The sequence below is a fragment of the Paramisgurnus dabryanus genome, chromosome 9 (genome assembly GCF_030506205.2).
Source record: "Paramisgurnus dabryanus chromosome 9, PD_genome_1.1, whole genome shotgun sequence".
NCBI classification, from domain to species: domain Eukaryota; kingdom Metazoa; phylum Chordata; class Actinopteri; order Cypriniformes; family Cobitidae; genus Paramisgurnus; species Paramisgurnus dabryanus.
In genome coordinates, this window is record NC_133345.1 from 13,248,885 (window position 1) to 13,266,035 (window position 17,151).

General features: G+C 39.5%; 1 protein-coding gene across 1 annotated transcript in view; it reads right to left on the bottom strand.

Annotated features, from left to right (window-relative positions):
- The window catches only part of reln (reelin), a 379,183-nt gene that overhangs the window by 160,918 nt on the left and 201,114 nt on the right, over positions 1–17,151 (bottom strand). Inside the window, exons 17-18 of the mRNA XM_065275748.2 lie at positions 12,422–12,488; positions 12,098–12,331 (exon numbers count right to left, since the gene is read on the bottom strand). Of these exons, the coding sequence (XP_065131820.1) occupies positions 12,098–12,331; positions 12,422–12,488 (301 nt within the window). The remainder of the gene's footprint in view (positions 1–12,097; positions 12,332–12,421; positions 12,489–17,151) is intronic.

Genomic DNA, 17,151 nt, shown 5'->3' on the forward strand with positions numbered 1-17,151 from the left:
CCGGTTCCTTGCTTCTTAGAAGAGCCCCGGGGAGGAACGGAGGCGGCCGCCGCAGGACGCCCTCGGCGAGGAGCAGGCTGAGGCGCCGACGTGGACGGGGCAGGCGCAGGACGCTTCCGACGCGGCATGATTTGAGCTATGGCCTCAGTCTGCTTCTTGGCCGCGGAGAATTGCTGGGCAAACTCCTCGACCGTCTCGCCGAACAGGCCGGTCTGGGAAACCGGAGCATTCAGGAGCCGGGTCTTATCAGCATCCTTCATGTCCGCCAGACACAGCCAGAGATGGCGTTCCTGGACTACCAGGGTAGACATCGCACGCCCGACGCCGAGTCGAGACCTCCCGCGTGCAGGTCCCTCAGAGCCTTAGCCTGATGAACCTGCAGCAATGCCATGGCATGCAGGGCTGAAGCTGCCTCCCCACAAGCTTTGTAAGCAGCACCGGTCAGCGCCGAAGACTGCTTACAAGCCCGTGAGGGGAGAGTAGGCTGGTCCCGCCAGGAGGAAGCGACACCGGCCGGACACAACTGCATCACGACCGGCCGCTCCACTGACGGGATACCAGTATACCCCCTGGCATCTCCACCCTCGAGAGAGGTGAGGGGTGAAGGCTGAAACGGCCGGTTCCGGGCGGAAAACGGGGTTCTCCACGACCGCGTCAGCTCTTCATGCACCTCGGGGAAGAAGGGCACCGGGGGCGAGGACTGAGAAGCCCTGGCACCCCCGAAGTACCAATCATCGAGGCGGGACAGTTCAGGTGGGGGAGGTTCAGTCCACTCCAAGCCGACCGCCGCTGCCGCCCGAGCGAGCATGGCTGCCATCTCGGGGTCGAACGCAGGACCCGCAACCCGACCCGAAGGCGGGAGCGGATCTGGATCGACGTCCGAGGCTGACAACACCCCCTCCGACGTTACGGTGGACATCGCGTCCGGTGGAGGCTCGACAGAGCGCGAGGACACCGTAGAACACGGGCTGCTCGTCTCCATCGGGACCTCCGCTGGCAACGGATCAGGGCGCTGGGAGCTGCTGGACGAACCAGCAGACCGACCCAGCACCGTTATACGGAGGTCATCCTTCGCAAGTTTGGTAGCTGCGCCCTTAGCAGCACCAGACTTGGAAGGCGGGCGCCGTTCCCTGAGAAACGACACCCGTCTCCGCAAATCCGCCATAGTCATGCCCTCACAAGTGGAGCATGAACTATCACGCAACGCTGCCTCTGCGTGCTGGAGCCCCAGACATGAAACACAGCGCTCGTGGCCATCCCGGGGAGCGATGAACACACCGCATCCAGAAACGGAGCACGGGCGGAATGCCATCTTTAAAAAGACGCACCCGACCGTGACACGAATGAGTGACTGTCTTTAAAAAGACACAAAGCTCAAACGTGCTGCTCTTTTAGGGAAATCACTCTTTTGTGCGAGCTGGTGAAACACACAGGGAGAGGCAAACACACTCACTCAACTCAAGTCCTAAAAAAAGAGAGAGAGAGAGAGAGAAAGGGTGGAGAAAACACTGCGAGCCTCCGCTGAGGTGTCTTTGCCCAACCAACTTCAGCAAGCTGAGATCTTTTTCCTCCAAGAACAGGGATCTACGAAGATCAGTATACGCTTCTCGAGAGCAGGTGTCTGCCGGCTTCGAAGCAAAAAGCTAATTTGGTATTGTGCACCTGCGGCTTATATACGCACCTGGCGGGGCGGCGCCGGCATTATGCAAATACCTGCATGCCAAGTTCATTGGCGTTTTTATAGTTTCTCGAAGTAGATAGGTCACCCGTGGAGCGGTTCCCAATTCGTCGGTCACGACGTGACGTCGTAGTGACCGACTGAAAGGGAACTATGTCTCTACCACTGGAATGCTCTGCCGGCTGATTAGGCTCAGCTGTTATATATTCTCCACCATGCAGTGACCGGTACCCTGGTAGATGGCAGCGGAGTACTCAGAAAAAAGAAAACAAAATTAAATATAATAAGAAATCAGAATAGTGGCTCCAACATTCCAGCCCCTGATTGTGGATTCCACAATCTTAATTACACAATTTAAGGATCCAAAACTAAAGCATGAATACAACTTTACTTTATAACTTTAAATTAAATTGCAGAAGTATTTAGTCAAGTATTATACCTTTTAAGTTTCCTTTTTGTTCTTAATTCCCGTTATTAGAATTTTCTACAAGTAGACAAAGTTTGTTGATGGGTCTTTGTAGCGTACTTGTTTTGGTTCTTACTTCAGCTACCCTTACTTAACCTTGGTTGTCTGGTAGAGAGTCCTAATGATTTTTCCCATCAGCCAGGAATTTCTAGGAGCTGTTTCATCCACAATTAGTACCAAATCTCCAGGTAAGAGGTTTCTCTTTAAATGTTTCCATTTATTCCTTTCCTGCATTAATGGAAGGTATTCCTTTATCCAACATTTCCAAAAAAGGACGGCAATATACTGCACTTGCTTCCACCTTCGTCGAGAATATTGATCTTCCTTTTGAAAACATTGTTTTAATTGAAGGAGATGATTGGGAGTAAGAGGTTCTAGATCATTGGGATCATTTGATACAGATGTAATGGATCGGTCATTCAAAATAGCTTCCACTTCATACATTGCTGTATGTAGACTTTCATCATCAAGTTTTTGTTCTTTCGTTCCTGAATATAAAACCTTTTTGACTAACTCGATTAATCTTTCCCAGACACCCCCAAAGTGTGCTGCAGCTGGGTGGTTGAAAATCCAGTTTACACCAACCTCAGATAGAACATTCTGGATGGTGTTATGTTTCAGAGTTCTTAACATTTCCTGTAATTTTTTCTGTGCTCCAATAAAATTAGTTCATTGGTCTGTTCTGATTGTTTTTATTTTATTTCTTATAGCATTTATACAAATGTCTGTATCAAGGGTATTTGCTACTTCAAGATGCACAGCATGTGATACAAGACAAGTAAAGATTACTCCATATCGCTTTATGTCCATACCACAATAGGGTCAAAGTAATCAATTTGTGTGTTTGTAAAGAGTGGCAAATCAGGAGTTATACGATCCTGAGGTAAATCTGCCATTCTTTGCTTGATTACTGTTCCTTGAACACGTCTACAGTAGATACAGTGATGAATAATACTTCTTGCCAGACTGTTTGCACTAGGTAACCTATAGTGTTGGCGTAGTTTAGATAGCATGCAGTTTCTTCCCGAGTGACCACAGCTCTCATGATAATGTCTCGTGATTAGTCTAGATATATGACTATGTTTAGGGAGAATAATTGGATTTTTTAGTTCCATTGGAACTTTCAGTGAAAGGATTTAGAATGACAATCACAGTCGCAACCCGCCGGTCGTGAGCCTGGAACCGGCAAAGCTTGGGTTACAAGCACGGCACTCTAACAACTAGCCTACAACTGATTGCCCTAGTGTTCAATCAGTTTGGTTGTAGCACTTGTTGGTTCTTCCTTTAAAGCAAGTACATTGACTAATGTAGGCCTTTTTACTGCTGAATCATTCAGGTCGATAGCATAGTTTATACATGCATCAGAATACTGTCTGAAATCTGGGCCATGCAGCCATTGTTTTGTTTCCATCAGAGCACTTGCACTCAATCCACGAGATGCATAGTCTGCTGGGTTGTCCTTTGAATTTATAAACATCCATTGGCTTGGCTTTGATAGGTCTCGGATTATGGACAGTCTAAAAAGGTGTGAAATCGAGAACTTTCATTGTTAATATACTTTAATACAGTTTGGCTGTTCGTCCAAAGTTGAAACTTTCAAAGGCAATTGCAGTTCTGTTTTTAGCATTCGATCAATGTGTAGCAGCAGTAAGTTCTAGCTTGGGGATGGTAATCTGTTTAAGAGGAGCTACTCTAGCTTTGGCAAAAACAAAGGATGTCTCAGTTTGGTTTTTGGCATTACTGTCTGTATCTGAGGTAGCTCACTGTTCCATAGCCACACTCACTTGCATCACAAAAATGATGAAGCTGAATAGTTTTAATCTCCCCAAAATTTGGTGATTTGATACATCTTGGAATTTGGAAAATTCATCTAGCCATTTCTTCCATAGACAAAGCAAGATTTCTGGGATTTTCTCATCCCAACCACATCCTGCTTTACAGAGTTCTTGCAAAATCTGCTTGGCCTTTAATATGAAAGAGGCTAAAAAACCAAGGGGGTCATACAGTGTGTTGACAACAGAGAGTATACCTCTTCTAGTGAGAGATTTCTGATTTATGTCAAAGTTGAATGAAAACACATCTTTCTCAGTATCCCACTCTAACTCCTAAGGCACGTTCAACAGTCAGTCTTTTGTTTTCCAAGTCCAATTCTTGAATTGGGCTTCCTTTCTCAGTTTCAGATAGTGAAGATAAGACTGTTTTGCAGTTACTGACCCATTTTGTCAACTTGAACCCAGAAAGTCAGTATGTTCTGGAATAACTCTGACTTGATGGAACATATTTTGAATGTCTGCCATGAATGCAACCGATTCAAGTCGGAATCTTAGCAGAACCCCTATAAGATTATTTGTAAAATCTGGTCCCTAGAGAAGCACTTTGTTAAGGGATACATCTCTAAAAGAGGAAGTGCAATCAAACATGATGCTTATAGCTTTCTTACGTTTGTGGTACACCGCATGATATGGTATGTACCAAACTTTTCCATTTGACTTGTTGAGTTGTTCCTGGGGAATCTTTTCTGCATATCCTTTTTGTAGCATGTCCTTCATGAAATAACTGAATTCTCTATGGTAGACTTCATCCCCCCTCAACCGTTTAACAAGTCCTGTTGCCCGTTGAAGTGCTATCTGTCTGTTATCCGGCATCATCACATCATCTTGGCGAAAATGTAAAAAGTAATAATGATTACTTTTCAATATTATGTTGTTGGATACAATGCTTATAAATCTTTTGTCTTCAACAGACATTTCTCTCTTCTCATCATAGAATCTTTCAGAGAAATCCTGGGGCCTCATTTATCAAGCGTACGTACGCACAGAAGTGTGCGTAAAGTGTGCGTAGGAACAGTTTTACGCAAAGTGTGGAATTTATCAAATTGTACTTATACGTAGAAATGTGTGTAAATATACGCACACCTGCATCTAGTGGTAGAATAGCGATACTACACAGGACCGTCCATCCCCAGCGTTAAAAGAACACTTTGCCTATTTATTATCCACCCCAAGGTGTTAAAAATGATTACTGTTAATAAAGTAACTGCAAATCAGTGTTGAAGTTAACTAATGAAATTAGTGTCTAACCCTATGTAAGAAAGCTCCGTCAAATGCTTGACACTGTGGCTTATCTTGCATTATTGGAAGACTTGGCAAATCATCCATTCCGGTGTCTGTAAAGTTCCTCTTTTTTGCTCTCTTTGCCATTATTGCCATGAGGGAAAAAGCACAACCACGTGACTTATAACGGGAGGTGTTGTCACCATATATGGTTCATTGGAGGCGTTTCGGAATGCAAATGACCATGAACGTGCACGAGCATGGTGCTTAAGAACAAGTGGGATTTATTATCAAGGATTACTTACTGATGTGCGTACGAACCACGTGTGCACGTTTGATAAATCCCGATTTTTTTGTACTTAGGCACATTCTAAATTTCATTCATAGGTACAAATATAGAACATTTTCTACGCACTGTTGATAAATGAGGCCCCTGATTTCTACTGCTTAATGAGCAATTCTTCTATATCCGTAACTGAAATTCGGTTTACCCTCACCTCAGCTGGTGTCGTATTGTCGCTTTTAGAGCAATCAAGAGGACCATTAACTGTCCATCCCAGGGCTGTTCTCACAGCATACGGTCCATTGTTCTTACTGTTTACAATTTCCCATGGTTCCATTACATTTGGATTGTTAATGCCAATCAAAAGTTCAACCTCAGCATTAATTTCTGTTAATTTGACATCTTTCAGATAGGGCCATATTGATAGATCTTTAGCATTAAAAATGTTCTCTTTAGAAACATGAATGAGGTTCTGTGTATACACTCTAGATAAAGGATATAATGAGTTTCCCTATATATCACTAACCTCAAAGTCATTTATCTCATAGGTCGTGACCGGCTCTTCTTTTGACCAGAACAAAATGTTGCTGAACTGCCTGGGTCCAAAAAGGCATAAGCAGTCACTATCTTAACTCCTTTAACCAGTTTTACCTGTACAGGTGTAATTGCAAGTAAACATGCTTTTGCACCACGGCTGCATTCAATCAGAGAGACAAGACCACTACTAACAGTTCTTTCTTCCAGGGTTTTGGTGGATTCACGATTTGAGTTGCAGTTTCACTCTCCTTATCTTCATTATTTTTCTTTCATAGTCTTCCTTTGTTTTGTGCAGCAGGGTTGGGTGCTTACCTTTACATATTTCACAGATCATTCTTTTTTTGCAGTCTTTGCCAAGATGACCTTTCATCAGACAACCGAAACACAGACCCCTTTGCTTTAGGATTTCTACCCATCTCCTTGTTTGGCTGTTCTTTGAATTGCTGGCAGTGGGTGATTAAATGGTTGCCTTTACAAAACAAACAGTACATCTTAACATGCATATTAGAGCCTTGGAAAGATTTTTTCATTCCCTTCTTTACCTGTTGATCTTGAGTACCAATTGCTGTTGAGACTGCAGTAACAAAGCTGCTTCTAGACTTAGTAGGAGCTGGCATGTGACCTACAACCTTAACCTACACTAGCACCCTTTGGACATTGTTTGCTTATAGAGAAATCAGTTAGATTACAGAATAAGGGATCAGAAGCTATTTTCACAAGCTTTTCTAGAAATGCAACCAGGTCATTGAAATTAGCTCTTTGTTTTCATCGTTCCATGATATCGTACACTGTCGATCTCCATTTTTCCTTTATCTTGTATGGTAATTTTGACAGTAGGATTTTAAGGTTTGATGAATTATCAAGTTCATCCATGTGGCTGAGTTCTTGCATGGCACTACATCACCTCTCAGGTAAAGAACATATGCTTGCAATGCTTTGTCGTCTTCTGATTTAATATTGGGCCAATTCATTGCTCTATTAATATAGGCATTGGATATTCTTATCTCATCACCAAAGTTCTCTATGAGCAATTTCTTTGCCATAAAGTATCCTCTGTTTGGATCCACATGTTGGCAACTACGGAGCAAATCTCTAGGCTGCCCAGATGTGTATTGCTCAAGATAATAGAGCCTATATTGGCTATCTTGAGTTTTACTTTCAATTGCATGCTCAAATGATCTTATAAATGACATAAAATGAATAGGATTGCTATCAAAAATATGAATTTCCCTTGTAGGAAGTAGAGCCAATTTCTGCTGCCTAAGCAATATTTCAATCAGATTATTCTGCTGTCCAGTGTTAGATCTAGAGTCAAGACGCTGACTTACAGAATTCTGACTTCTTGCCTTAACCTTTGGAAAAGGCTGAGCAGCCTGCCCTAGCATTGTCCTCTGAAATGGTGTCTTAGGAACTGCCCCAAGAGTTGTATATTTAGCTGGTGTAAGGACTTGTTCACTATAAAGATCAACGTTTACTTGGCCTTCATCCAAATATGCATTAATATCATCTCCGCATGTTTCTCTTTCAAAGCTCTTATAAACCTGGAAGCTCGAGTGCTGTTTCAGACCACGCGCAGCTTCATTTTCTTTATTCCATTTTTTTATAATCTTATTATTAATAGACCATATCTTTACTGAAATCTAAACAGTTTGCACAGAGATTGTAGCAAAAAGCAGTGCTTATACTGAACGAGCAAAGCTTTAGCTGACTCAGGATATAAAAAACGCAAAGCTGTAATGTAAAGTCTGTCATCGGGACAGCAAGTAGACTTTTAAATCTGAAATAATTAGTGGATTAAGCTTTTTTAATCAGCAAAAGAGAATTTGAAATAGACAGTAGCGCCTCACTGCAGAACACGACATCCAGGGGGCGGGGTTGGATTTAGATCCAGGGGCGGAGCTGGATCCCGATCCAGAGATCCCATTGGTCGCCAGTTTTACCACAAGACACGTCATACACGTGTTGCTGCGTTACCATTTCCGCATTTAGTCGTAACTAAATTAAGTTATTATTTTGACATAATAACTAACTTCACTTATGACTACAATAAAAGTAGTGCCTTTAGGGTGAAATGTAAGTTTTTTGCTATAATGTTTTGGAGTAAAACATTTCGGGTAAGCCTACTACGAGTAATCTTACCACATGCAGTTTAAGACCTATTAATGGATACAGTATTAATACGCATAATTATTAAGATATATAGGCTATGGCATGTTATTTAGAAATTAATAAATTGAATGTTTATCTTGTATGGACTTTGAACTTGTTTTAACGTCTTTGCTTACAGCCATTAGGAAACAGGTTTCCCTCGTAGATGGTTTACTTTTTTTTAAATTTGCTAATAAAAGATATCAAATAAATAAGTTTATATATTTACTCGTATAGGAATAGCTGTGTAATAAGTGGGATAATGTACAAATAAATCCCTTCAGTGATATCAAACTGTCGGGAACGTGTCCTTACCTCCCCTTACACCTAACTGTGATACTTTCTAAATTATGAATCTTTCTCAACTATATTATTAATCAAACGTACACTTAAATTGATAAGAGCAAGCGTTGGTGACCACAGGTTGCAACTAATTGCGGGCTGCAACAACGCAAATATACTGGTTCATTTGGCGGAACAAAGTATATAAAGTGGGAGGAGTTGGATCTAGATCCAACCCCGCCCCCTGGATGTTGTGTTCCGCAGTGAGGACCATCTCGAAATAGAAGCAGTAAAAGTGCCTATCTAATAGAAATTATTACCATTATAACATCAGTCACATTTATAATCTATAGACCTGTACTGTCTATTAATAGGCTATACATAGTATTGTATATTGAGTTTGATAAAAGAGGTCATCAAATTACTTCATATATCAGTGCAAAAACATCAAGTGTTTTCGTGGTGCTTTGACAAACAGTGTCAGCTTTGTTTATGGCAAAGAAAGTTTGGGGTGGTTAGATTAATGAACTATAATGTGAAATTAATATTAATGTTTAATAAATCAAAGTATTGTGTTGTGTCACACATTATAAGTTCTTTGTCACATGTATAGTATACCATTTTTTGTCGGTGGATAATGATTGCCCTTTTCACCAGCTACCACCACAAGTAAATTTCAGATCTATGGGAAACACTGACTATAGTGGCTGCAATATCAGTTTCCAAGACTAATTTTTCCTTTGCTGTTCTTAGCTTTGTCTCTTCTATTTTCAATTGCTCCTTCTTTTCTAGCGCACCGGCTCGTTCTTGTAAAGCTGCCCTTTCTGCTTCAGCTTTTAGATGCTCTAAGGCAGTAGATGAGGAGTAATGACTGGATTTTGAAATCTTCAATGAGGCTCGTTTTCGTATAATTCCAGAAACACTGTCCTCAAAGTTAATACTACCTTCAAGATCTGTCCGATCTGCTTGATGTGGAATTTCAATTTCACTGTGAGTTTGTGCTTTTGTTTCAAGCCAAGCTTGTGTCTCAGATATAAATTCTTTAAAATATATCAATTTCGGATAATACCAGGTTTCCTGCTCTATTTTTCTTTCCTCTACTGACTGCAACTTTCCACTGATTCATTGATTTGTTCCAATTCATCAAGAGCATTATTAAATGCAATTAGTAGTTGCTTTACTTCATTTGCATCTCTTGTCTCAGTCCTTCTGGCTATAATTTCATTCATTTTTCGGATACACACTCCTAATCTCCCTCTGCGTGAACCAATAAGCCATTTCAAAGAGTCTTTTTCTGCCATAGCGACTGCTGCTTCCAATCCTTCCATTTCATCCATAAATAAACATATGTACTCACAGGAATTTGTCCTCTTTAACATAAAATCCAAAATGAGACCTTTCCATTCAATCCATTCCTAAGAGAGTTTTCAAACTTGTATCAGCCAATTCCTTGTTGAATTGTTGATTGGTTCCAGTGTATTAAAGAGTTTCAACACGCAGGGCACCTTGTCCTTCTTGTTATCCATTTATTTAAGTTTCACAACAATATTCCAAGATGAAAAACACAAAGAAACAGGAGCCCCAATTTTGTTTGAAAACTGTGTCTCTTCCACTGGAATGCTCTGCCGGCTGATTAGGCTCAGCTGTTATATATTCTCCACCATGCAGTGACCGGTATGCCAGTAGATGGCAGCAGAAAAAAGACAACAAAATTAAATATAATCATAAATCAGAATAGTGGCTCCGACAACTGCTTAGAGTTACGAATGATCCCCTTTTAACATCCCATGGTGGTGAAATCTCAATTCTTATTAATATAATAAGAATTGACTGCACTAGACCTAAGTGCAGCTTTTGACACAATAGATCACACAATCTTACTTGATAGACTAGAAGACTATGTTGGCATCAATAGTCAGGTGTTAGCATGGTTTAGATCATATCTAACCAACCACTATCATGTTTATGTAAATAAGGAAGAGTCATATCACGCCCCAGTTTAATATGGCGTACCGCAGGGATCAGTTCAAGGTCCTATCCTGTTCTCTTTATATGCTACCTCTAGGAGACATCATCAGGAACCATAAGTTTTATATATATATATATATATATACAGTTGAGGCCAAAAGTTTGGGCACACTTGACTAAAATGTTAAAGGAACAGTATGTAAGAAATGTATATAAAATAATCATAAAATGGCCCTGATATGTCACTAGACATTAAGAAATCATTTTCATTTCAAATACTTATATCACTGACAACAGTGGTCTGGCCAGGATATTGTCATTTAAAAAGTGGAGTTGCAGCCCCTCAAATGATGTTTATGTTGTCATTTTGTGTATTGGCCACCAGCTGTGTGATTGCAATACCAGTTTTGGCCACAATCCTACATACTGTTCCTTTAACTATGATTTTAAAAATCTTTTAATCTGAAGGTGTATGGTTAAATGCACAAAATTATGTTTGTACCTGTGCCAAACAGATTAATTTCTGTTATTAGAAAAATAAAATTTTATTTTAAAATATTATTTTTTTAAATAGATTACCTGAATATTACAGAAAAAGCTGTCAATAAGAGCCCAGATTAAATGTAAAGTCCTTTGATAAAATTCAGTTTAAAGTAAAACTTCAAGAGGCTTCTTGAACAAATGACACAAGTATGGTTTAGCAATTTCTAGGCAAAGGGTGACTGCACTTCAGATGATAAAATATAACAGAGTTTTGAATTATTTTGGATGCTTTCAGTCACCAACATAATTCCCACAGTAGCATTTGTGTTATGCCATAATTTGGACAAGTTTATTATTATTCTGTTATGTGGAAAAATATATAAATATATAAGAGTTAGTTTATTTAGTAGTTGTGTAATTTGTTTATGTCTTTAAGTTTGTTTCTATATGATTTCTCAAACCAATTTAAAATAAAGTCACCTAAGAGAATGACTTATTGTCCATCACATTGTTCAAGTACATTATCAAAAGAAATAAAAAAAAAATCACTAGTAGCTTTAAGAGGGCGATAAATTGTAGGGATGCTCTGATCAGGATTTTTGCAGCCGCTACCAATTACCGATACGTTATCTTCGTGATCGGCCGATACCGATACCAATTTTTTTTAAGCTGATATGCAAGCTTTTTGATGACTGTTACTGTTAACATTTTTTTCGAGATAAAGTAATATCACAGATGTTGCCTTTGTTATATTACTTGCAGTAATTACAGTAGGTATATTATTGTTTTAATTGCTTTCCTAATTTATGAGAATGCCATTGTTTATCAGTCATCGAAAATTGTATTGGTGTGTGCCGCTCTCTGTTCTCTTCACTGCACATCTGTCTGTGATTGTTTGGACACCGGCGCGCAGCACTCAAACCTGGGTCGATGTAGGACCCAAATAACGCTACTGAGCTGACCTTTAAGTGATTTATAATAACGTTAAAAAGTAATTGCCATTTATTTATTTAATTGCGTCAAAAGGCTCTGCGGTCCGGATGGATGCATCTCGCGGTCCGGATTCGGACTGGAGTCCGCCATTTGATGACCCCTGCTTTAGACAAAAGAGTCTGCCTAATGCCTAAATGTAAAATGTAAATGTTTGGTTGGGTTAGGTATGATATGAGTGCGCCCAAAAAGCATATGTGTGTGTGTACCTGGCCTGTGAGCTGTCTAATGGGGCTGTAATGATGTGTCTTCTGCTGTCTTTATTAAAGACCAACGCCTTCCCACTGGCTAAAACCCCACAGGCGAAGCTGACCTCTGCTCCTCGCAATGATGAGAAGGTGTGATAGGATGACAGTCTGACGCTTGAGAAACTCTCTGACAGAAACGCAGGGAAGGTCTGAGAAGCAAGCTCACATGCTGGGCCATTGAATCCTGGGTCACACCTAAAGAAATACAAATCAAATAATATTGTACATGAAGGGGTGTTATTATCTTCAACATTAAAAGAGTGTTTATCTGTTGACACTTCTTACTTGCAGCCTTTGCGTGTACAGTGTCCTCTACCAGAGCAGAAGCGCAGACAGGATGGACCAATATAAACTGGAACACACACATTTTTTTTCTTTAAAGCAGTTGTTCAGTTTAGTGTGTGTGTGTGTGTGTGTCACAAAGAATGGTGTGAGAGTGGGGCTATTAGAGACTTGTTACTGCTTGGGAAAAGATTGCAGATTAGCAACCAGAGCCATAGAGAAACAGAGTTTTGCCACCTGAAGTCCAAAAGCTCGTCATGTGATTCATGAAGACTTCAGTTAGTTCCCAGAAGCTCATAGTGAGCCATTGAAAAACATTGAGTTAGAGGCAAGAGCTGTCATTTTTCTTAATTAATTAGTCAAGAAACCCATTGATTTACAATATTTATATATCGCACCAAAGTGTGTATGTAGTATTTTTATGTAGTTCAATCAACAATGTTTTTGACAAATAAAATACACTAATATGAGAAGATAAGTCAGCAGCTGGTATGTTCCTTGTTAACATGTTTTACACTGCCTCCAACAACATTAAAGCTTAAAAATGCATCACACTGGGTAGTATTTAAACTTATGTTTGTGCATGTTAATAATGTACACTTGACTGTGTGCTGTGTATAAACCTCATACGGGTTTGATTTATACAAAAAAACAAGATTAAAAAATACTCATAAATTTCTTTATTTCATTTATTATATATTATAAAAACACCCCTGGCTTAGTGTCATTTTCTTTTTGTTGTTAATTTAAACAACTGATGGCCCTGCTAAAAAAACAATAGACACCATCACAGAAATTCTATTGTTTTTATTTGGAATTTTATTGGTTCTAATGGAATATGGCCCAAAACACACTACAGTGTATTGGTCTTTGTTGGTCTCTAATGGTATGTATTGGTTCTATTGGTTCTATGTATTGGTTCTAATGCAATATGGCCCAAAACACACTACAGTGTAGTGGTTTTAATGGTAAAAGCTAATAGTTCCTATAAGTTTTATAATCGAACCCATTAGAATTTTGTTTTTATTGTTATTGTTTTTTCAGAAGGGGGGAAATGCCATTTTAATCACTTTAAATTATTATTAATATCTGAACATATGAATATATACATTTTATGCATACAAGTTATTAATGAATTAATTTATTCCATTTAATTTCATTAACCAGGAGAATCACAGTGTCAAAAACACGTTTGATGCATACGGTAAATATGCACTATCTACCGCCATTGTGTTTAATAGCCTGTATCTCTAATTACACAACAATGGGTAAATCTGCATTAAGAAAACAAAATTTACCATTAAAAGGTTTTTTTCTTGGTTTTCTTGGTTATGTGTTGCTTACATTATCCTCAGCCTGTCCTAGCCTGACCCATTTTCTACTAACATCCCCTAAATGTTCTAATTTAATGAGAAATAATCCACTACAAACACATTGATGCACAAAGTAATTTGATTAACATGTCTTGCTTATATATACAATCTTATTTTTTTAGATGTCTTAAGTCTTAAAACTTTCATCACATTCAGTCTTTCTGCTGCAGCTTTATAGAGCTGACTGTAACTTCCAGAACTGTTGAGAGGTTCCAAGATCTGCCATTGCTGTAAAAAAAAAAGGTTCCATTGACGTGACTCTCATGGCCAACTTCCAACAATCCAATAATTTCGAAAGCAAGTCTCGGCCTAAAGTTTGTCTCATTTCAGAAGCCATTTTACAGGGTCCTCATCTTTTTTAGAAAGATTTTAGTGTAGATTTTAAAATGACTATTTGCAGGAAATAGACTCTTCCAAATCTTCTGGTGATTTGGTTGTACGGTATATATGTTTATTGAGATCACCAAATGTCTTCTATAGCAATATTCAACACCATGTTTACACTCTTAAATCTTTTTACACTTTATTTGATTACTTATATTACTCCAGTGGTTGCCTGTATCAAGTTCTCTATGTTATAATCATCTATTAAACAGAGTCAATTGTGTACTAAACTTAGACAGACACACAATTTAACTGTCAAGATTTGCAAGTTGTTGTTAGCATCACATGTTGTTAACCATAAGTGTTCTGTTATAGCACCACATGCATTTTACATGCAATGCAATAACGCACACTTTTGTATAGAGTTTTATATTCATATAGTTTGTATTGTTTGTCCTGTTTGCTTAATATTTAATTCAGTATTATGTACCATTTGCCATGTTTTTAATGCTCTAATAATGTTGTTATAATAATGCTCTTCTGGCCAAAATATAACTCATCTCAAAGCTTCCTCCCCTTACAAAAATTAACCATGGTTTTATTGTGGTAAAAGTGTAGTAACCATGTTTTTTTGGTGTATTGATTACTATCAGCAAAACCATGGTTTTACTACACAAACCATGGTTGTCAAAACTATGGTTATTTTGTGGTTACCATGGTTTTACTACAGTAACCATGGTTTTTGGGTTTTAAACATAGTAAAACCATGTTTAATTTTCGTAAGGGTTCATCCACTACCTGTTCCCTATCACCCCAATGACACAAGGTGTGGACTCAGGTGTGGACTTTTGCACAGACACTTCTCCTTTACAAGGTCACACCACCATTATGGTTATTATCTGTCATTTTTCTAAAGCTTGTCACGTTGTACCCCTTATTAGGCTGTTTTCAGCTTCTTTAGCCTGCCAGAGATCATTGTGTCAGACTGAGGTCCTCAGTTTATCTAAATCCTTTTGTTAGCCCATAAACATCAATGTGAGGCCTACCTAGGGGCAAATAGACTGGTGGAGCCACTTAACAAAGAGATGAGGACCTCAGCAAAGAGATGATCTTTCTGTACACCTACTGCAGTGAGACTGACAACGACTGGAGTTGCTACCTTCTCTGGAATGATTACGCACAAAGCCCTTTTCAGAAAGCCTCCACCCTTCAAAAACCGTGCTCTGGCTTACATTCTCCCGCTGATCTGGAGAACCATTAGACCTTCTGAGTCTGGATCATAAGATGTTGCAACTTCTCATTTGCTTATGCTTGATGGCCAGACAGCCTACAGTGTCTGCTGCTTGCTGGATTTGCAATGAAGTGGCTGACGCATGCGCTGTCTGGTAGACTATGGCCATGCACACGGGTCTCAGACTGCCCCTTCTTGAAGGGGGGCAGGGAGGAGGAAAAGCATTACGTTTTTTACTCCTGTCACTGTCATAAACAGCAACGACTAGGGCTACACGATAATGAGAAAATATGCGATATGCTATAGCTATTTTGGTAGGTGCTATGGCGATATGCCTTTAAATATGTCTTTCTTAGAGAACTTATATTTTTATTTGCTTTTATTTTTATCATTTAGATATGTAATGAAATAAACAGGTAAGGCATATTCTAAAGATGTAATTAAATCTTATTCAGGCTAAAAAAAACTATGCTATACATGTGACAACTAGTAATGTGTTACCATTACGCAGCACTTTGATTTATTGAATATTTATATTAATTTCATAAATCCAACCACTTCAAACTCTCTTTGCTGTCTCTTTGACATGAACAAAGCTGAATGCACTTTATTGTTACTTTACTGCAATACTTGTGAAGATGACCCCTTTAAAGGGATTTATTAACATTGAGTATGTTTACATGCACAGAATAAGCGGATAACTATCAAAAATCTGCTTATTACAGAAAACTGTTTTCATGCGTTTAAATGCAAAGCAATAAGCCGGCTATGCAGACAACTGCGTTTACATGGGACTTAAAGACTTATCAGTTTTCTCGCAGGCAGTGACGTCACTACCTATAGTACACAATAGTCGTTCAAAAAGTCAACGACTTTATTGATATTTATTGATATTATCTGTCTTAAGCTGTACTGTTGTATCTCTTCTCGTGGGTGCAGAACATGTAAATGTAACATGAGCTTCTATTTTAACAGTTTCTCTGCCAACTGCTTTTGTCGAGCGGAGACTTTTATGCGTTACTTTGCGCTTACTTCCACGTGTGACGTTTATCTTTCATACGCGGAGACATGCGCACATGGACAAAACAGTGAGAAAGCAGGTTAAGGTGTTTACATGCCACGCGAAATCGGCGTAAAGAGCAAAAAACTACCTGTGCCGATCGGTTTTTGCTTACGCCGTTTATGAGCTTTCCCCGATTAAAGAAAACAGTTTTACGTGTTTACATGACCCCACGTGTTATCAGTTTATTAAGCATAATCGGCGTAAGACTGTGCATGTAAACGCACTCATTGTGAGATGTGTAGAAAGACTAACTTTGTACAATATGTAGGGTCAGCTTACATAAGGACTGTTTGACCGTTTGAGCTATAATTGCTCTTTCAGTCCAATGGGCTTGGCATTAACATTGGTTATTTGCTACCATCTTTGTAGCAAACATTTTAGATATAAAAAGATGGTTCATTTATAATAATATTATAAACATGGGAGAAAGAAAGTGCAGCGCGTGGCTGTGACTTTATATCAACAAGGGACAGTTTTCATCGCCATAGAAACCGGAGGCACGCTTGAGACTGCACACGCGCTAAAGCGCGTTAGCACTAGCTGACTGACTCTTCACGGCCGTAATTAAAATGGGACCCACTCTCACCTGACTGACCTTTCAAAATATAGACCCGTGTCCTTCTGTGAAGACCTCTAATGGATACAACTTTGATCAAGTTCAGGAACATGGAAGGCGAACGCACAGCGAACTCATCGCAAAAGACACGACGTGCTCGCACGCATAATGTCATTATCACGGACA